This window comes from Malaclemys terrapin, chromosome 8 (genome assembly GCF_027887155.1).
Source record: "Malaclemys terrapin pileata isolate rMalTer1 chromosome 8, rMalTer1.hap1, whole genome shotgun sequence".
Taxonomy (NCBI): Eukaryota; Metazoa; Chordata; order Testudines; family Emydidae; genus Malaclemys; species Malaclemys terrapin.
In genome coordinates this window covers 37011853-37029490 of record NC_071512.1, presented here as the reverse complement: position 1 = coordinate 37029490, position 17638 = coordinate 37011853, and the positions used below count along the sequence as shown (strand labels likewise).

General features: G+C 41.8%; 1 protein-coding gene across 14 annotated transcripts in view; it reads right to left on the bottom strand.

Annotated features, from left to right (window-relative positions):
* The window catches only part of ANKHD1 (ankyrin repeat and KH domain containing 1), a 199674-nt gene that overhangs the window by 73084 nt on the left and 108952 nt on the right, over positions 1-17638 (bottom strand). For 8 of the 14 annotated variants that reach the window (XM_054038708.1, XM_054038713.1, XM_054038711.1 and 5 more), the window contains exons 8-11: positions 14768-15005; positions 14265-14456; positions 12230-12339; positions 1428-1487 (exon numbers count right to left, since the gene is read on the bottom strand). In XM_054038708.1, the coding sequence (XP_053894683.1) occupies positions 1428-1487; positions 12230-12339; positions 14265-14456; positions 14768-15005 (600 nt within the window). Of the gene's footprint in view, positions 1-1410; positions 1488-12229; positions 12340-14264; positions 14457-14767; positions 15006-17638 lie in introns of those variants that run through there. The other 6 variants (XM_054038712.1, XM_054038720.1, XM_054038719.1 and 3 more) reach the window with 2 other exon arrangements.

Genomic DNA, 17638 nt, shown 5'->3' with positions numbered 1-17638 from the left:
TGCTGATATCACCCTTATCCTTGATACTTCATCCTCAGTTTCTTAGGCTGTTATAAGAGAGGTTTTATATCAAGTGTCTAACAGGGCCAATATAAATTCCAAACCAAGACTTTGTGATTTCAATAATTTGGTAAAATAATTTTGTTGGCCTTCTGAAAAAGATATCCTTGACTAGCCAATCATTAAATTAATGAAACATCCACATTTAGACTGTAGCTATGTTATAAGAGATTACAACACCAGAAGAGTCAATGTGATAAACTAGTCTGATCTCCCATGTAATAAAGCCTGTGACTTCCTTGAATTAATTCCTGTTTGAACTAGAACATTTATTTTAGAAAAACATCCAATCTTAATTCAAAAATTGCCTGGTAAATTACCTTCACTTAAAAATTTGTACACTGATTTAAACTTTCAGCCATTGAATCTTATTATATCTTTGCTAGACTGAAGAGGTCATTAACAAATTTTTGTTCCTCATGTAGGTACTTATAGACTGATCAAGTCACCCTTCTCTTTATTATGCTAAATAGACCATAGTCCATCACTATATGATATTCACTTGGCTCTTACTTGAACTCTCTCCAATTTAATTATTCCTGGATAAATATGAAACAAATATTCTCTCAAGAGCTCTAATGGACTTCTGTGTTCAAACTTCAAAGAGATATCCATCATTAGACATATAACTACATAACATGTTCGTTACAAGATTTGGATTTTATTCTGGATCTGATAAGGAATGGAACCAGATATCTCTTAAATTCTTTTGTAACAAGACCCTTTGATTTATGAGGGTTCTAATTACCCTGAAAATGCTAAAAACTCAAGTCCTCTGAGGGCAAATATTTTACTGCACTGTTCTGAAGAATTTCTAAGTAAAACTATTTTGAACATTTTCTTGTCCTTCCTCCCCTACTGAAAATTTGGAGTGAGTTTTTTTTTATTAATTTTGTTCCCCTTTTTATAATATTCTCAAGACTAAACTCTGATCACAAGACTCAAAGTTATAAAAAAGTTAGTAACATGTCCTCTACAGACAAATTTCATGAGGTGGATACAAAACACAGATTAAAACCCAAATGGATTTCTGGTTAAGAGAACTGAAGACTATGAGACCCTATAGAGATATGGTGATTTATTTGTAAAGAGTTTATTGTAGCCACTATTTGTGAAAAGCTGATTTAATAAAATGACCCTTTCCTATACAGGGAGGGAGTAGGGTAGTAATTAAGAAAGAAAGGGATTAGAAAACAAGCCAAAGGACTGCAGAGAAAGAAACCAAAAAAGTAGAGCAATGATGGAGATTTAATATGCTACATAGCAAGTCTTTGCACCTCTGATGAAATCTAGATGCCGTAAGCCATGCTTGCTGTGAACATCTATTTTTGAGGTTTTAGCTTACAAGCATCAAAGGCCAACCTCACCTGATGCTTGGCCGTCTCTATGCCCTCCAAAATAGTCTTCTTTAAGTCCTCCTGCTTGTCCTGCGGAAGGAAAAAGAAGAACTCACGGATCTTATTCTATAAATAAAATTAATACTTGGCCGTGAAGACCTGGTGATTACAATTTCAGTTGGTCAGCATCACCAGCTGAATTAGCCTGAGGAGGACAAAACTAGTCTTTAAACCAAGTAATGCAATTCTTCACCATCATAGCCTCAACCTAAGCCACCCAAACTCATGTGGCTAGTGGAAGTTACACACGATATCCACTGATGCAAATTACCAGATGCTTTCTTAGTCACACCCAGTCACCACATATTCTGCACCATTGGAATAAGTACAGACTGACCTAGCACAGGCAAAAATATGACTGCAATAATTCAGTTTCAGTGTTTTGGGCGCACTCTTATAGTTCTTTTGTTACAGAGACAACATGAACATTCTTACTAATAACCTTGGATCCTCTATCGTCTTCTCCAGATAGTCTAGAACCAGCACCAAAAAAACCACGATTACTTTTCAGTCCCTCACACTGAAAGCATCACATTAATCTCCCTCACTGTATAATGCAAAGCCCTACTTACAACCTACACAATGTTAGCAAGAACTCAGGTTGACATATATACAAAGGTTTAGTGTGCAGTGTGATGTTTAAGGAAAACATAAGGTTGATATTAAGGATTTACTTTATGGTGTGAGGGAAATTAATGTGTAGTATGTTTTCTTATCAATTGGAAGCAAAAAGAATTTCCCTGTGATGGTGCAGAACCTGTCAGTGAAAACCTGTGTAAGCACTAGGGTATGATTAAGAGGTGTCCCTTAGCCACTCAACCCAGACCCTAAAGGGTAAGGAAATGCCAAGCTATCAGTTAACCAACCCTACTCCCTTTTAAAACATAGTGTTTATAGAATTTCCTAGGTTTTTAAATGCAAGCATACCATGGTTTGGAGGAAGCGTGAGCGTTTGAGATGAAAAGGAAGGATGGATGTTATGCTACTTGCAGGTCTCTCTTTACCCACCCTCCTGAACTCCACCACAGAAGTGCCCACATTCCAGGGGATCCTCCCTAATGCTGCACCTGCCAACCACAGTTCTACAGAACAGTGTAGTCTCTGCTGAAGGCGCAGAACTACACTGGCTACAGAGACCACAGCAATGCAGCTTATATCTTCTCCCCAGAAATCTTGGCTGCTGTTCCCTAACTCTCCTTACTAAATCATAAAGAATATGGGCCAGCATCTTCCCTGAGGGCAACCTATGACTTCAGTCCCATTGGAAATGAGAGTCAAGAGGCTGACTCTCAAATGTACTGCATTTCAGCTAAATCAAGATCTCAGTTTAGGAGGAGAAGAGATCTCCAACAAAATGCACTTTTGGCTTAGTGGAAGGTAAACTGAGTTAGGAGCCAGGAGATAAAAATCTCATTTGCCACTCACTATTGTTTGTATTTCTGTGATTTTCAGTCCTTAATTTTGAACCAGCAGGCCTCATATCCATACTCATACTCTCAGGAAATAAACAATCAAGCTGTGACACTGAGTACCTTTCCCAGACTTGAAGGAACAGCTTTGCGTAAAGTCAGAAGCTTGCCTCTCACACCAACAGAAACTGGTACAATAAAAGATTATCTCACCCACCTTGTCTTGCTAATATCCTGGGACGAACATGGCTACAATACTGCAAGCAACAATGGAGAATATTCAATTCTGCCATTTGAAAGGGAAACTCCACAACATGGAAAAAAAAGGAAGCAAAACAGTTACTTCCTGAGCAAATGCAAGAAACAAAACATCTCCAGAGGACTCACCATCTATAACCCTCTAACCACTACATACAACTCCAAATATGCCGAGCAGCTCTGTAGGAGGACTCAAAAAAATTGAGGAACCATCTCCTGCAACTCTCATACTCCGTAAGAGACCACCTCAAACAAGAAATCATCACATACTCCCACACAGAGATGGGGGGAGGAGGGACGAAATCAGGAAACCTACCTGGAGATCATGCAAGAAACCAAAAACAGCTATTACAAAAATCTGATGACAGCCATCCAACACAAAAGCAAAGTGGAACCAACTGCAACAACTTCACAAACCACAGACCACCACCTCTGGGAGAAACCACGGCACCAGGACCCATCACACGGACATCCCATGACAACCCAACATCAATTTATTAAGACTACCTGTAACCAGAGCCGAAATAACTGTACTCTCCAAGGGACCGAACTTCTTCCCCATCACAGAACCTATCATACTACACCTCTACCCCGATATAACGTGAATTCGGATAGAACGCGGTAAAACAGCGCTCTGGGGGATGAAAGCAAGTTAGATATAACGTGGTTCCCCTATAACACGGCAAGATTTTTTGGCTCCCGAGGACAGCGTTATATCAGGGTAAAGATGCAATATGTGGAGAACTAGAATTCTTTCACTGATTCCACCTCAAAGAATTCTTTCACAACAATATCACCCAGAACTACCACCTCCCCACCAACAGTCATAAGAAAAAAGAATAATCTGACAACACCCCACCACAGACAAAATCACACACTTGATTACACTGATTGATTAAAATCCCTAAACATCACATCCACCATACACTCCCACCACCACTGCCAAGAAAACAGCTATATAATCTCTGAAATCCACCACCAGATAGCAATTAAATCAGCAGACAATGGGGATCCCATCACAGTCCTCAACTGTGATGACTATGTTAACAAAGCCTACAACTCTTTGACACCACCTACTATAAAGAGCTCAGAGACAACCCAGGAATCTAAGGATATCATCAAATCCTTCCTTGCTCAACTCCAAGAGAAACTCTAACAACCTTGTCCCCCACAAACTTTCTATATGTTTCCCAAGATACACAAACATGGGAATCCAGGAGACCCATCATAACTAACCTTGGCGCTCTTAATGAAGCAATATTAGGACTCATAGAAACCATTCTCAAGCTACTGATCACATAAAGGGTCAGCGTCCTCCAGCACACAACCAGTTTCCTCCAGAAACTCTAAACATTAACAACCTCCCTCAGAACACCATCCTTGCCACTATGGATGTCACCTCCCTATATACAAACATCTCTCTCAGTGATGGCACTGCTGCCTGCCTTGAATATCTACAAGACAATCGACAACACTCACATATCCATCTCAAACATTGCCAAACTCATCCATTTCATCCTCACCTATATCAATTTTATATTCAACATCTTATCCAAACAATGAGAACAGCCATGGGTACCACAATGGCTCCCCAGCATGCCAACCTCTCTTCATGGGCTACCTTGAGGAAGAATTCCTGGACAAATGCACCACAAAACCAATGCTATACCTGAAATACATCAATTATGTTTTTATCTTCTGGACAGATGAGCTAAACTTCCTTATAGATTTTCACCACAACTCCAACCACCACTACCCATCCATTCATTCAGCTCTCTCGAGAGCACTCCCATATCAGCATCAAACTTCCTGGACACCACGATCAGCTTCAACAATGGAACTTTAGAGACAGCTATGTACAAAAAAACCACAGATCACCACACTTACTTTCACAGATCCAGTAGCCACACCGAACACACCAAGAAATCAGTTTTATGCAGCCAAACACTCTGATACCATGGAATATGCACCAAGGAGAAAGTCCAGGATACACAGCTTACCACGCTTAAAACACTAGGACATTTCACCAGAGAAGTAGATTGCAGCATGGAACAGGCCACTCAAATACCTCAGATTACCTGCTTCAATATGGAAAAGCCCTCCAACCACAGCCCCCTAGTTGTCACCTATCACCCCACACTGGAACCCAGAGGGTGTATCATTAAGTAATTACAACCCATACTTGACACGGACCACATATTGGAAAATCTTTCTCAAGCCACCTCTTTTGGCCTTCAAATAAGCCCCCCAACTCCTCCAGCTTCATCAGAAGCAGCAGCAAGTTCCCCAAAAACCAAGCCATACCAACTCAAAGCAGCACCAAATCCTGTTGTCACAGATGCAAAATCCGCAGAAGTATCTCTCCTGCTACGATGACCAAAATCCTGCCACAACACAGCTTACAAGGTCCATGAGTCCTACACATACCTATCACAACATGTGGTGTACTTCACCCAATGCACTAAGGGTACATATCTATGCTGGAATGAAAGACCTGTGGCAAGGCCACAGTTGGCCTGGGTGAGCTATCTCAGGCTCGCGGGGCTAAAAACTGCTGTGCAGACATTTGGGCTTGGCCTAGAGCCCAGGCCCTGGAGCCCTCCCTGCTTGTGGGGTCCCAGAGCCTGGTCACCTACACAGCAATTTTACAACTCCGCAAGCCCAAGTCAGCTGACATGGGCCAGCCATAGGTGTTTACTTGCTGTGCAGATGTACTCTTTATTCCCCAATAACAATTATGTGGGTGAAACAGGACAATCACCATGAACTCTCAAAAAAATAATAAAAGACAATTACATCATATTACCTGTGGGAGAATACTTTTCACAAAGCGATCACTCCTTATCTGACCTCTCAATCCTCAGCCTCAAAGGAACCCTGCACACCTTCAAAATACGAGCCTGGAAGCTTGCTATAGACTAAAAATCATGGACTTACAGACACTGGATTTGTGGCTTATTACAACAATCTGTAACCCATTAACCCCTCTTTTTGTCCTATAACTGCAGAGGTTTCAACTGGCCACTTAACCTGTATTGGAAGAGACTATTTGAGGTGAACTACTTATGCTAAATAGTCTGTTCCACCTTGTATTTTGCTGACACTGACTACCTTTCCCAGATGTGAAGAGCTGTGTGTAAGCTTGAAAGCTAGTCTTTCACCAATAGAAATTTGTCCATAAAAGGTAGTACTCCACCCACCTTGTTTCTCAAGTATCACACAGGTAATTTTACGAATAAGATAATATAGGTTGCCAAAGGTCACTTTTAGCAGCATCAGGCACAGAACCCAATCTCATCCATAGAATTTTTCACGGGTCACATTTTGATGGCTTGTGTCACATTTAAAAATTGAGAGAAGTATGATTGTTTTAACAAAATAGTGGCTATGTTCCATGAGGACATGCAGACACACTGCTGCTCAGAATAAAATCTGCCAAATCTAAGTGCTTAGCTAGGCCATCTATAACCACTACTTTAACCATTAGATCCCACTCCTCTCCCAGAGGTGAAAATAAAATCCAGGAGTCCTGATTTCCAGCATTCTATTACTTCTGAGCTAATAACTGTGAAACCCACTGGGAAAGTGGGTATCATTCCCTTTCCAGTGGCTGATATAAACAGAGAATAGCTATTACTGTATCTCAAGTGGTAGAGGTCTCAACTAGTGATCTGAAAGTCCAGAGCTCAAACTCTGCTGAGGATACATGTGGGTTGGTTGCAAGTGACAAAAACAGGAACTAAGTTTTCTTTTTAAAAATATTGACTCAGCAAGAAAATATCTTTACTGATGGCGTAACACTCAGCACATAACAGATATTACACATTTTGGTCATTTGTCACATTGCGTTTGCTTATCACACATTTAACTGGCAAATGTGTGGTCTGATCATTTTAGTGAAACGGTTGTGGCTTTAGTAACGTAAATAGCTAGACCTTTAATCATTTTTGTTGCTCTCCTCTGGACTTTCTCCAATTTGTCCACATCTTTCCTGTAATGTGGCACCCCACTCCCCCCCCCCAAGACCTGGACACACTACTCCAGTTGAGGCCTAATCAGCGCGGAGTATTGTTTACAATACTCCTGCTAATACATCCCAGACTCATGTTTGCTTTCCCCCCCCACAACAGTGTTACACTGTTGATTCATATTTAGCCTGTGGTCCACTATGACCCCCAGATCCTTTTCTGCAGTACTCCTTCCTAATCAGTCATTTCTCATTTTGTACGAGTGCGACTGATTGTTCCTTTCTAAGTGGAGTACTTTGCATTTGTCCTTATTGAATGTCATCCTATTTACTTCAGACCATTTCTTCAAATCATTTTGTATTTTAATCCTATCTGCCAAAGCACTTGCAACCCCTCCAGCTTAGTATCATCCTCAAACTTTATAAGTGTACTCTCTATGCCATTATCTAAATCATTTATGAAGATATTGAACACAACCGGACCCACACTGATCCCTGCAAGACCCTGCTCGTTATGCCCTTCCAGCATGACTGAACCACTGATAACTACTCTCTGGGAACCGTTTTCCAACCAGTTTTGCACCCACCTTATAGTAGCTCAAAACTGCTCTAGATAGTTAAGACCAAAGCAGACTGTGAAGAACTTCAAAAAGATCTCACAAAACTAAGTCATTGGGAAACAAAATGGCAAATGAAATTTAATGTGAATAAATGTAAAGTAATGTACATTGGAAAAAATAACCCCAATTATACATACAATATGATGGGGACTAATTTAACTACAACTAATCAGGAAAGAGACCTTGGAGTCATCGTGGATAGTTCTCTGAAGATGTCCACGCAGTGTGCAGCGGCAGTCAAAAAAGCAAACAGGATGTTAGGAATCATTCAAAAAGGGAAAGAGAATAAGACGGAGACTATCTTATTGCCCTTATATATATATACATGGTACGCCCACATCTTGAATACTGCATACAAATGTGGCCTCCTCATCTCTAAAAAGATATACTGGCATTAGAAAAGGATCAGAGAAGGGAAACTAAAATGATTAGGGGTTTGGAACAGGTCCCATATGAGGAGAGATTAAAGAGGCTAGGACTTTTCAGCTTGAAAAAGAGGACACTAAGGGGGGGATATGAGAGAGGTTTATAAAATCATGAGTGGTGTAGAGAAAGTGAATAAGGAAAAGTTATTTATTTGTTCCCATAATATAAGAACTAAGGGCCACCAAATGAAATTAATGGGCAGCAGGTTTAAAACAAATAAAAGGAAGTTCTTCTTCATACAGCGCACAGTCAACCTCTGGAACTCCTTGCCTGAGGAGGTTGTGAAGGCTAGGACTATAACAGGGTTTAAAAGAGAACTAGATAAATTCATGGAGGTTAAGTCCATTAATGGCTATTAGCCAGGTTGGATAAGGAATGGTGTCCCTAGTCTCTGTTTGTCAGAGGGTGGAGAGGGATGGCAGGAGAGAGATCACTTCTTATGTTGCATTTCCCTAGTTTGTTTAGGAGACTTGTGAGACAGTATCAAAAGCTTTACTAAAGTCAAGATATACCACATCTAACACTATCCTCATATCCACAAGGCTTGTTATCCTGTCAAAGAAAGCTATCAGGGTGGTCTGACACGATTTCTTAACAAATCCACGCTGTTATTTATCACATTATCTTCTCGATGTTTGCAAACTGATTACTTAATTATTTGCTCCATTATCTTTCCTGGTACTGAAGTTAAGCTGACTGGTCTGTAATTTCCCAGGTTGTCCTTGTTTCCCTTTTTATAGATGGGCATTATATTTGCCCTTTTCCAGCCTTCTGGAATCTCTCCCATCTTCCATGATTTTTCAAATATAATCACTAATGGCTCAGCTATCTCCTCAGTCAGCTCGAGTATTCTAGCATGCATTTCATCGGGCCCTGGTGACTTGGAGACTTCTAACTTGTTTAAGTAATTTTTAACTTGTTCTTCCTCTATTTTAGCCTCTGATCCTACCTCATTTTCCCTGGCATTTACTATGTTAGACGTCCAATCACCACCAATCTTCTTGGTGAAAACAAACAAAAGTCATTAAGCACCTCTGCCATTTCCATATTTTCTATTATTGTCCCTGCCCCCTCACCCCGCATTGAGTAACAAGCCTACCCAGTCTTTGGTCTTTTGCTTCTAATGTATTTGTAGAATGTTTTCTTGTTACCCTTTGTCTCTAGCTAGTTAGATCTCGTTTTGTGCCTTGGCCGTTCTAATTTTGTCCCTACAAATTTATTTGTTTATATTCATCCTTTGTAATTTGACCTAGTTTCCACTTTTTGTAGGACTCGCTCTTGATTTTTAGATCACTGAAGATCTCCTGGGTAAGCTAGGGCAGTATCTTGCCAGACTTCCCATCTTTCCTAAGTAATGGGATAATTTGCTCTTGTGCCCTTAATGATGTCTCTCTGAAAAACTGCGTACTGTCTTCAATTGTTTTTCCCCTTAGACTTGCTTCCCATGGGATCTTACCTACCAACTCCCTGAGTTTGCTAAAGTCTGTCTTCTTGAAATCCACTGTCTATTTTGCTGTTCTCCCTCCTACCACTCCTTAAAATCATGAACTCTCATGATCACTTTCACCCAAGCTGCCTTCCACTTTCAAATTCTCAACCAGTTCCTCCCTATTTGTCAAAATCAAATCTAGAACAGCCTCTCCCCTAATAGGTTTCTCCATCTTCAGAAATAAAAAATTGTCTCCAATACTTTCCAAGAACTTGTTGGATAATCTGTGCCCTGCTGTGTTATTTTCCCCAACAGATGTCTGAGTAGTTGAAGTCTACCATCACCACCAAGTCCTGTGCTTTGGATGATTTTGTTAGCTGTTTAAAGAAAGCCTCATCCACCTCTTCTTCCTGGTTAGGTGGTCTGCAGTAGACCCCCTACCATGACACCACCCTTGTTTTTACTCCTTTTAACCTTACCCAGAGACTTTCCACAAGGCGGTCTCCTATTTCCATCTCAAACTCAGTCCAAGTCTATACATTTTTTATATATAAGGCAACACCTCCTCCCTTCCTTCCCCTGCCTGTCCATCCTGAGCAAGCTGTACCCTTCTATACCAGTATTCCAGTCATGTGTATTATTCCTCTAAGTCTGTGATGCCAACTATGTCATAGTTGTGTTTACTTACTAGCATTTTGAGTTCTTCCTGCTTATTCCCCATACTTCTTGCATTAGAATACAGACATCTGAGATACGGATTTGATTCCCCACCCCCAGTTCGGTCTTCTCTCCTTTATCCCTACTATAAGAGCACATGCTCTCCCCATATTCTGACCATATTTGCTGATTGGATGTGGATAGAAATTTTGTATCCGCACAGGGCTCTAGAATGCAGGCCACGTGCCTGAGACCAGAAATTTGTAGCAAGTAGCATACAGTGGTCCATGCATGCGCTGTTGCCCTCCTTGTGCTCCAAAAAGAGGGCATAAAGGGTGGTATGGACCAATACCTCTCCAGTTTTCTTACCATGAATCAAATAGGATCCAAACCAGAGGGGAAGGAGAGTGGGTAGAAGAATACAAATAAGAACCACACATCTCAAAGAACCTCAAGTTGTGGGTAAGGAACCTCCATTTCTTCAGTGCTGGTCCCTAAAAAAAAAGAAAAATCCTGGCCTGCCTATGAAAACTGAGGTGGTCTGAAACTAAATTTTCTTTCTAAAAGAACAGTGCTTTTGTAATTCACTAGTGCAGTATCACAGCAATGACTTTAAGTTTACCTTTTTTAAACAAATGTAATTTTAAAACTGCTGTTTCAAGCGTGGGCTTCAATAAGCAACTAAGTGGTTGTTTAAGCAGCTTAATAAGGACACTGAAGACTGGTAGACTCAAGTTATTGTAATGATACTCTTTACATACCTTTCAATATTGTTTTTCTACAAATAAGTCAATGTAAGTAGCTCCCACAATCAGTGTGGCTGTGTTGTAGTGAGAGAAATTAAGAAATTCAATTTCAAAGTTTCAACAGGTTACTATAAATAAAGTTCAGAAACTGAGTGAAGTTCAGGCTTCCAATCCCCTGAGCTACTTGTAAATTAGTGAAAGAGCTATAGGCAGTGGGAGAGGGAGAAAGCTAACACCTTAAACCTATTGAAGAAATGCAAGGAAAGTAATAAGCAGTGCTGATGGACTCCAAAGACAGCCCCAGCCTAGAAGGTTGGAGACTGAAAAAGGTTCAAGGGTGGAAGATCCACAAGAATGCTTTAGCGCTCCTCAGAAGGACTATTAAAAGCAAACCATAATTAAGTTTTGAACACAACTTAAAAAAATTAATTGTTAGATCCCTGAAGCTGGCAGGTACACTGAAACAGGAATTTTAAGCCTCCAGATGACTGGCAGCAGCAATCATCAATAACCCCAAAACAGCAACCTAACTTACTATTTAATGGACATACTATGCAGAACACAACAAAACACAACCCAGGAGTAACATGGGAAAACCATGGAAGTGGCCTAAAAGGCCAACAGACATTTACTAGGATGTGGAAGCAGGGATGTGGTATAAAATTCCATTATACTCTGCCCTTTGGGAAGGCATTTGTTGCACATTTAGTCTAAATTTGGAAGGCTGTTCTGTAGAAAGAATACCAAAATGATAGACAGTGTCCAAAGATCAATAAGAAGAAAAAAAAAACAATATAAATGGGCAGCAGCAGTTAATGCCCATGAAGTTTAAAACGCAGAGAGAAGTAGTCCCAAAAATTTCTAATCCAGTACTGGAAACTCAGGATTCTGGGACATGAATGAAGAATAAGACTGGTAGAACTAAAAGACTAGACAAAAATTATACCTTGCAGAGTAATGAGCCCCATGGTGCATTTTGCCAAGGGCAAGAGAGTGAACTCTTACAAAATCCAAGAATTAGTTAAGTATTTAACTAATGGATGCATTAATATTCCTCTTAAAGTAACTAGGACAGATGTTGCAGGCTTTCAATCCTCCTTTTGACTAGTACCACCAATGTATACATATCTTAACACTTGTAAAGCATTCTTCTTGCTTTATATTAAGCACATAACTTTTTTTCTGCAAGAAAGGTAAAAGTAAATGCTAAGTTTGCAGTTAAAATATTTTCATGCACAAGATACACATGAAAAGTCTTACTAAATCAGCACCAGCTTGAAGCAATACGTCTGCAACATCAGTATGTCCGTTTTCACAGGCATAGGTCAAAGCTGTGTCTCCTGTTGCTGTTGTAGCATGGACATTCGCTCCTATAAAAGCAACATAAGTTGTACTGGTTACTGTAGACGTCCTCTCACCCAAATATTTTATCTGAGTGAATCCACTAACAATTCAACCTAAATAAAAGCAACAGATCTTCCTTCCATGGCAACTGAAGCCATGTTCTACTTACTGCCAACAGCACCGGGCCTAATAGGGAAAAAGACCTGAGAGACAGAAGTAGAATCAGGAATTTGTGGCAAAGGAAGGTTGTGGCACATCTGACAGCAGTTAAAGTGCTGAACAAAACTGTTCAACTCACTCACTGCAGTGCTGATTGGCAGCAGCATTTCCCCCCCCACAGTGCTGAAGATTTCAGCTCGTAAATCCATGTCTGAATTCAGGCTTTGTTTCTTTTCTGAAGTCTTGTTCAACAACCTAGAGTAGGGGATAGCAAACTATGGCCCAGGAGCTGCATCTGGCCCTTCAGACATTTTAATCCAGCCCTTGAGCTCCCGCCGGGGAGCAGGGTCAGGGGTTTGCCCCGCTCCAGCCGGGGAGCGGGGTTGGGGGCTTGACCCGCTCCGTGCATGCCATGGCTCCACGCGGTTCCCGGAAGCAGTGTCATGTCCCCCCTCTGGCTCCTACGTGTAGGGGCAGCCAGGGAGCTCTGAACACTGCCCCCAACCCAAGTGCCACCCCCGCAGCTTGACTGGGAACTGCGACAAAAGGGAGATGCAGGTGCAGCACCTGCGGACGGGGCAGCGCGCAGAGCCTCCACATAGGAGCCGGAGGGGGAACATGCCGCTGCTTCCGGGAGTTGCTTGAAGTAAGTGCCGCCTGGAGCCTGCACTCCAACCCCCTCTTGTGCCCCAACCCCCTCCCCAAAACCTGATCCCCCTCCCACCCTCCGAACTCATCGGTCCCAGCCTAGACCACCCTCTTGCACCCCACACCCCTCATCTCCAGCCCCACCCCAGAGCCCACACCCCCAGCCGGATCCCCCTCCCACACCCTGAACTCCTTATTTCTGGCCCCACTGCAGAGCCTGCACCCCCCAGTTGGAGCCCTCACCCCCTCCTGCACCCCAACCCCCAATTTTGTGAGCATTCATGGCCCACCATACAATTTCCATACCCAGATGTGGCCCTCAGGCCAAAAAGTTTGCCCACTCCTGACCTAGAGTCTATTAACCTATGCACATTATCCCCAAACCCAGTTACTACGACACTTTCCTGCAGCGTGGGAGACCCATGCTCAAATCTTTTCTCCACATCTGGCAGAGGGAAGAATTGAACCACAGTTTCCCACATCCCAAGAGAGTACCCAAACTACTGGACTAAAGGTTTTAAGAGGTCTTGTTCCACCCCCTAGGATTTTTTTTTTTTTTTAAATTTACTCATTTGTTTTTGTCAAAATGCTCAAAATAAAAACAGGTGTTTGGGTTTTTTTTAGTCTGATCAAACTGAAATGTTTTGTCAGTTTGATCAAAAGCTATTCAGCAAACACAAATTCACAAATAGTTACAGGTTGACTAAAACCGCATTTTTCACAGAATAAATTATTTGCCAAAAAACCACTCAGCTCTAGTCAGTAGTGTACCAAAGCAGTAGTACTGTTAATGTTATTTGTTAGAGTGCAAGCTTAATGACGACTGAGTACATATTTAGTTTTTGGCATCTATTGGATGGAAGCAAAAGCCTCCTGGATGGTTGGTCTGCATAACTGATACTGTTCAATTTAGGCAATATAAAGATGGAAAGGAACGCAGAATGTCTTTTCTCTTAAGTTGTTTCCATTCTTTTAAGGTTTTGGTAAGATGGAGTGTGCCCTGCTGCAACTTTAATTGCCAGTAAGTGGAGTTATTTCCTGATTTACACCTTTTTTTTTTTTTTTTTTTTTTTTTTTTTTAAGGCTAGCATTTTTTTAAGCTAAATCTCCTATAAATCAACCTGTGTCATTTATATCAACATACCTGCTGCCAATAAATATTTCACCAATTCAAGGTGTCCCTCCTGAGCAGCTTCCATTAAAGGTGTAGAGCAACCAAGTTCTATATCAGCTCCTGCCTTAATAAGGAAATCAGCTACTTCAGAAAATCCTCCACAGCATGCCAGAGTAAGAGCTGTTTCTTGCGTTTCTTCTGTCTGTGCATTTATATTTGCTCCTAGGGAACAAATTATCTGTTAATTTGTCTGGCCAGACAAGTAAATCATATAGGCACTCATCTTCCCGCTTTGCCCCTATCCGGTAGCCCTTAGCAAGAGATCACTGTAGGATAGTTCTATGTTCTTCCTATACAGCAACTGTCAAGTCACAACCACATGCTAAATACTGAGCCATTACACACAAACTAGCGAGGTCAGTACTTAACTATTCAGAATAAAAAAAGACTATCAAAGAATATGTAATTTGAATAACTACTAAAAAGATTTAATTTACAGTACAGTAATTTATAAGATGAAGTTGTTTTCTTACCCTGTGCCAGTAACAGTGCTACCATCTCCTCATGCCCTTCACGTGCAGCTTCCATCAGTGGAGTATAACCTTCATCATTAACTTCTTCAAGATTTGCTCCCCTTTCTATCAGTAGTGCGGCTAGTTCCACATGCCCACCACAAGCAGCTAGTGTAAGTGGAGATTCAAATGAATCCGCAGGCATATTGACTTGAGCACCACTATCTAGAAGCAAACGAGCTACTTCCACATGTCCATCCTAAGAGCAAAGTAAAAGTTAAAAAGAAATGAAATCAGAAACATCCTAATTTAACAGGGACACAATTGTTACAAATGCTATCATGCAAGTCCATTTTCAGACCCTGGTAAGATCTACTTTCAAGAAGATTTCTGAAAATTAAAACAGTGTGTTTATCCTACTTAGAAAAAGAAAAGATTTTTTTCAAACTAAAAACCTCATACAACATTAATAATGGCAACACTTTTGCATAATAATCTGAAAACTACTATATTTCACCTCCAATCAACTAGAAATTGTGTAATTTAGAAATAAAAAGTCAGATCCTTTATTTTATATTATAAGAGCTCTGGGGCAAGGACCACACCTTTTGGGCACTATGATAATATGGCTAGTAAATAATAATCCAATACACAATTATCAGACAGAGTTTAGTATGGTGAGTAATCCCACCAAAATCAGTAATGACTACTCCCAATAGTAAGCAATTAATCCAGTAAAAAATTAGCTTTTCCGTGATTGGTTTATCACCAGTATGGACAAATAACTAGCAGCTTCCATACCAAGGAAGAAAAGTAACTATGGAGAAGTTAAAATGTGTTACAACAAAGAGGCAAGAGGGGAGAAACTGGTCTCCTTTCCTTCATTCTCCCAAACAGCTGTTGGGATGAGCAGACCTCTTCACAAAGGCAGAAGACCTAGGGTTGTCATAGAAGAACCTGAGAACTCACCAACTGAAGGCTATGTCAGCCAATATATGTAAATACACTTGGTAACATCTCAAAAATGTAACTGGGCTCAGGTGGTGGCCTGGAAGAACTTGTCCACCAAAGATTTTTTTATGCCCTGACTGGGGTGTGGCTTGGATAGAAAGCTCAAAGCTTCTCTGAGCAGGGGAGGCCAGCAAATGAGTACTAGCATTGGACAAAATCTGACTGAGCAAGACCTGGATGTTTTCTGACTTTGCAAGACCTTTAGAACAGGGACCAGCATTTGAGGAATGGTTTGGAAAAGGTAGGCCTTGAGTATTTGGCAAAGGGTCCACAGAATGCCAATGGACCTGGAGTCTGGCCTTAGGGTTGGGGAGCAAGATATCCTAGTTAAGGTGGAAGACTGAGATTACAATGGGAAGATAGCTGTGGCACACTTAGAGAACTTCTTTTTGGGGAGGGATAACTCAGTGGTTTGAGCATTGGCCTGCTAAACCCAGGGTTGTGAGCTCAATCCTTGAGAGGGCCACTTAGGGATTTGGGGCAAAATCAGTACTTGGTCCTGCTAGTGAAGGCAGGGGGCTGGACTCAATGACCTTTCGGGGTCCCTTCCAGTTCTATGAGATAGGTATATCTCCATTTATTTATGGAAAATGAGGCATGGGGGTTTCAAGATGGGACTGTGAGCTCCTACAGAGTCTCTAACAAAGTTGAAGGCACAGGAAACAGTGGAATAATGAAAGTAGGTTCAAATGCATCTGAGCAGAGGATACTTTTTACTTGACTTGGCTCCAGCAAACAGTGAGACTTACAGGGGCCTACGGTAAGAGACTACTTTAGGGAATCTGATTATGAGAAGGGAACCCCAGTCAGAACTCTCCTATAGAGCAGGACGTTTGTCTCCACTAGCTAAAGTTCCTTTGGCTGACAAATGGTGTCAGCAACGAGTGTATCTGAAATCAGTCCTGAGTGTTGGTTACACTTACTATTAAACAGCAATTGTGTTTGACGCTGTTTCAGGAACTACAGCTTACAACGTTCAACTCAGTTTATCACTGGCTACACTTGCAGTTGAACAGTATTCAAGCACTGGGAAACAGGTGCAGCTATTTCCAATACTTGTTGACAGCAACAAGCCTTTTTGCTCATATCGACAAGGCATCTGGATACTAGCAGAGAACACATTCTCAAATCATTATGGAAGAACTCCAGATGGAGATAATAATGGATCTCCAGGCTACGATCCCATGGAAACTAAGAGAGACTTCACCCCATAGAAAACAAAGATAGTACCCTTCTTTCAGTAACAAAAGAGGACCCAGTTGGTAATCCATATCTTAGAACTGAGGGAGCTTTCATAAGCAAGGGCCTGAGACTGAGGCAAATTTGGTCAGGATAAAGGATAAGTCTTTGGAACAGCTGAAGACCTATGAACTAGACCCATCTCAGATGCTCTACACTTACATGAATCAGCAACGAAGTTCCCTCTACGCTGCATGGCTGCGCAGCAGGCTATTAAGGGCTGTGTATCGGGGAGAGGTGTTTCTCCCCCAGCCAAGCTGACACGCAGCGGGCAGGAGGTGCCTCTCCCCCGGCCCTGGACTGCTGTGGTGAGAGGGATCTGGGGGGAGTCCTCTCCCCGCCGCAGCCCTGGGGCAGCCTTCACCCCAAACCCCTCATCCCTGGCCCCACCCCAGAGCCTGCATCCCTAGCCAGAGCCCTCATCCCCCACACCTTCTCTGCCCTAGTCCTGAACCCCCCCCCACCTCCACACCCCAAATTCCTCATCCCCAGCCCAGCACCCACACCCCTAGCCAGAGCCTCACCCCCCGGCAGCCCAAATCTCTACCCCACCCTGAGCCTCCTCCCACACTCCAAATCCCTCAGCCTCACCCTCGCCACACATCACCTCCAAATTGGTGCACATAAAATTCATTCCGCACA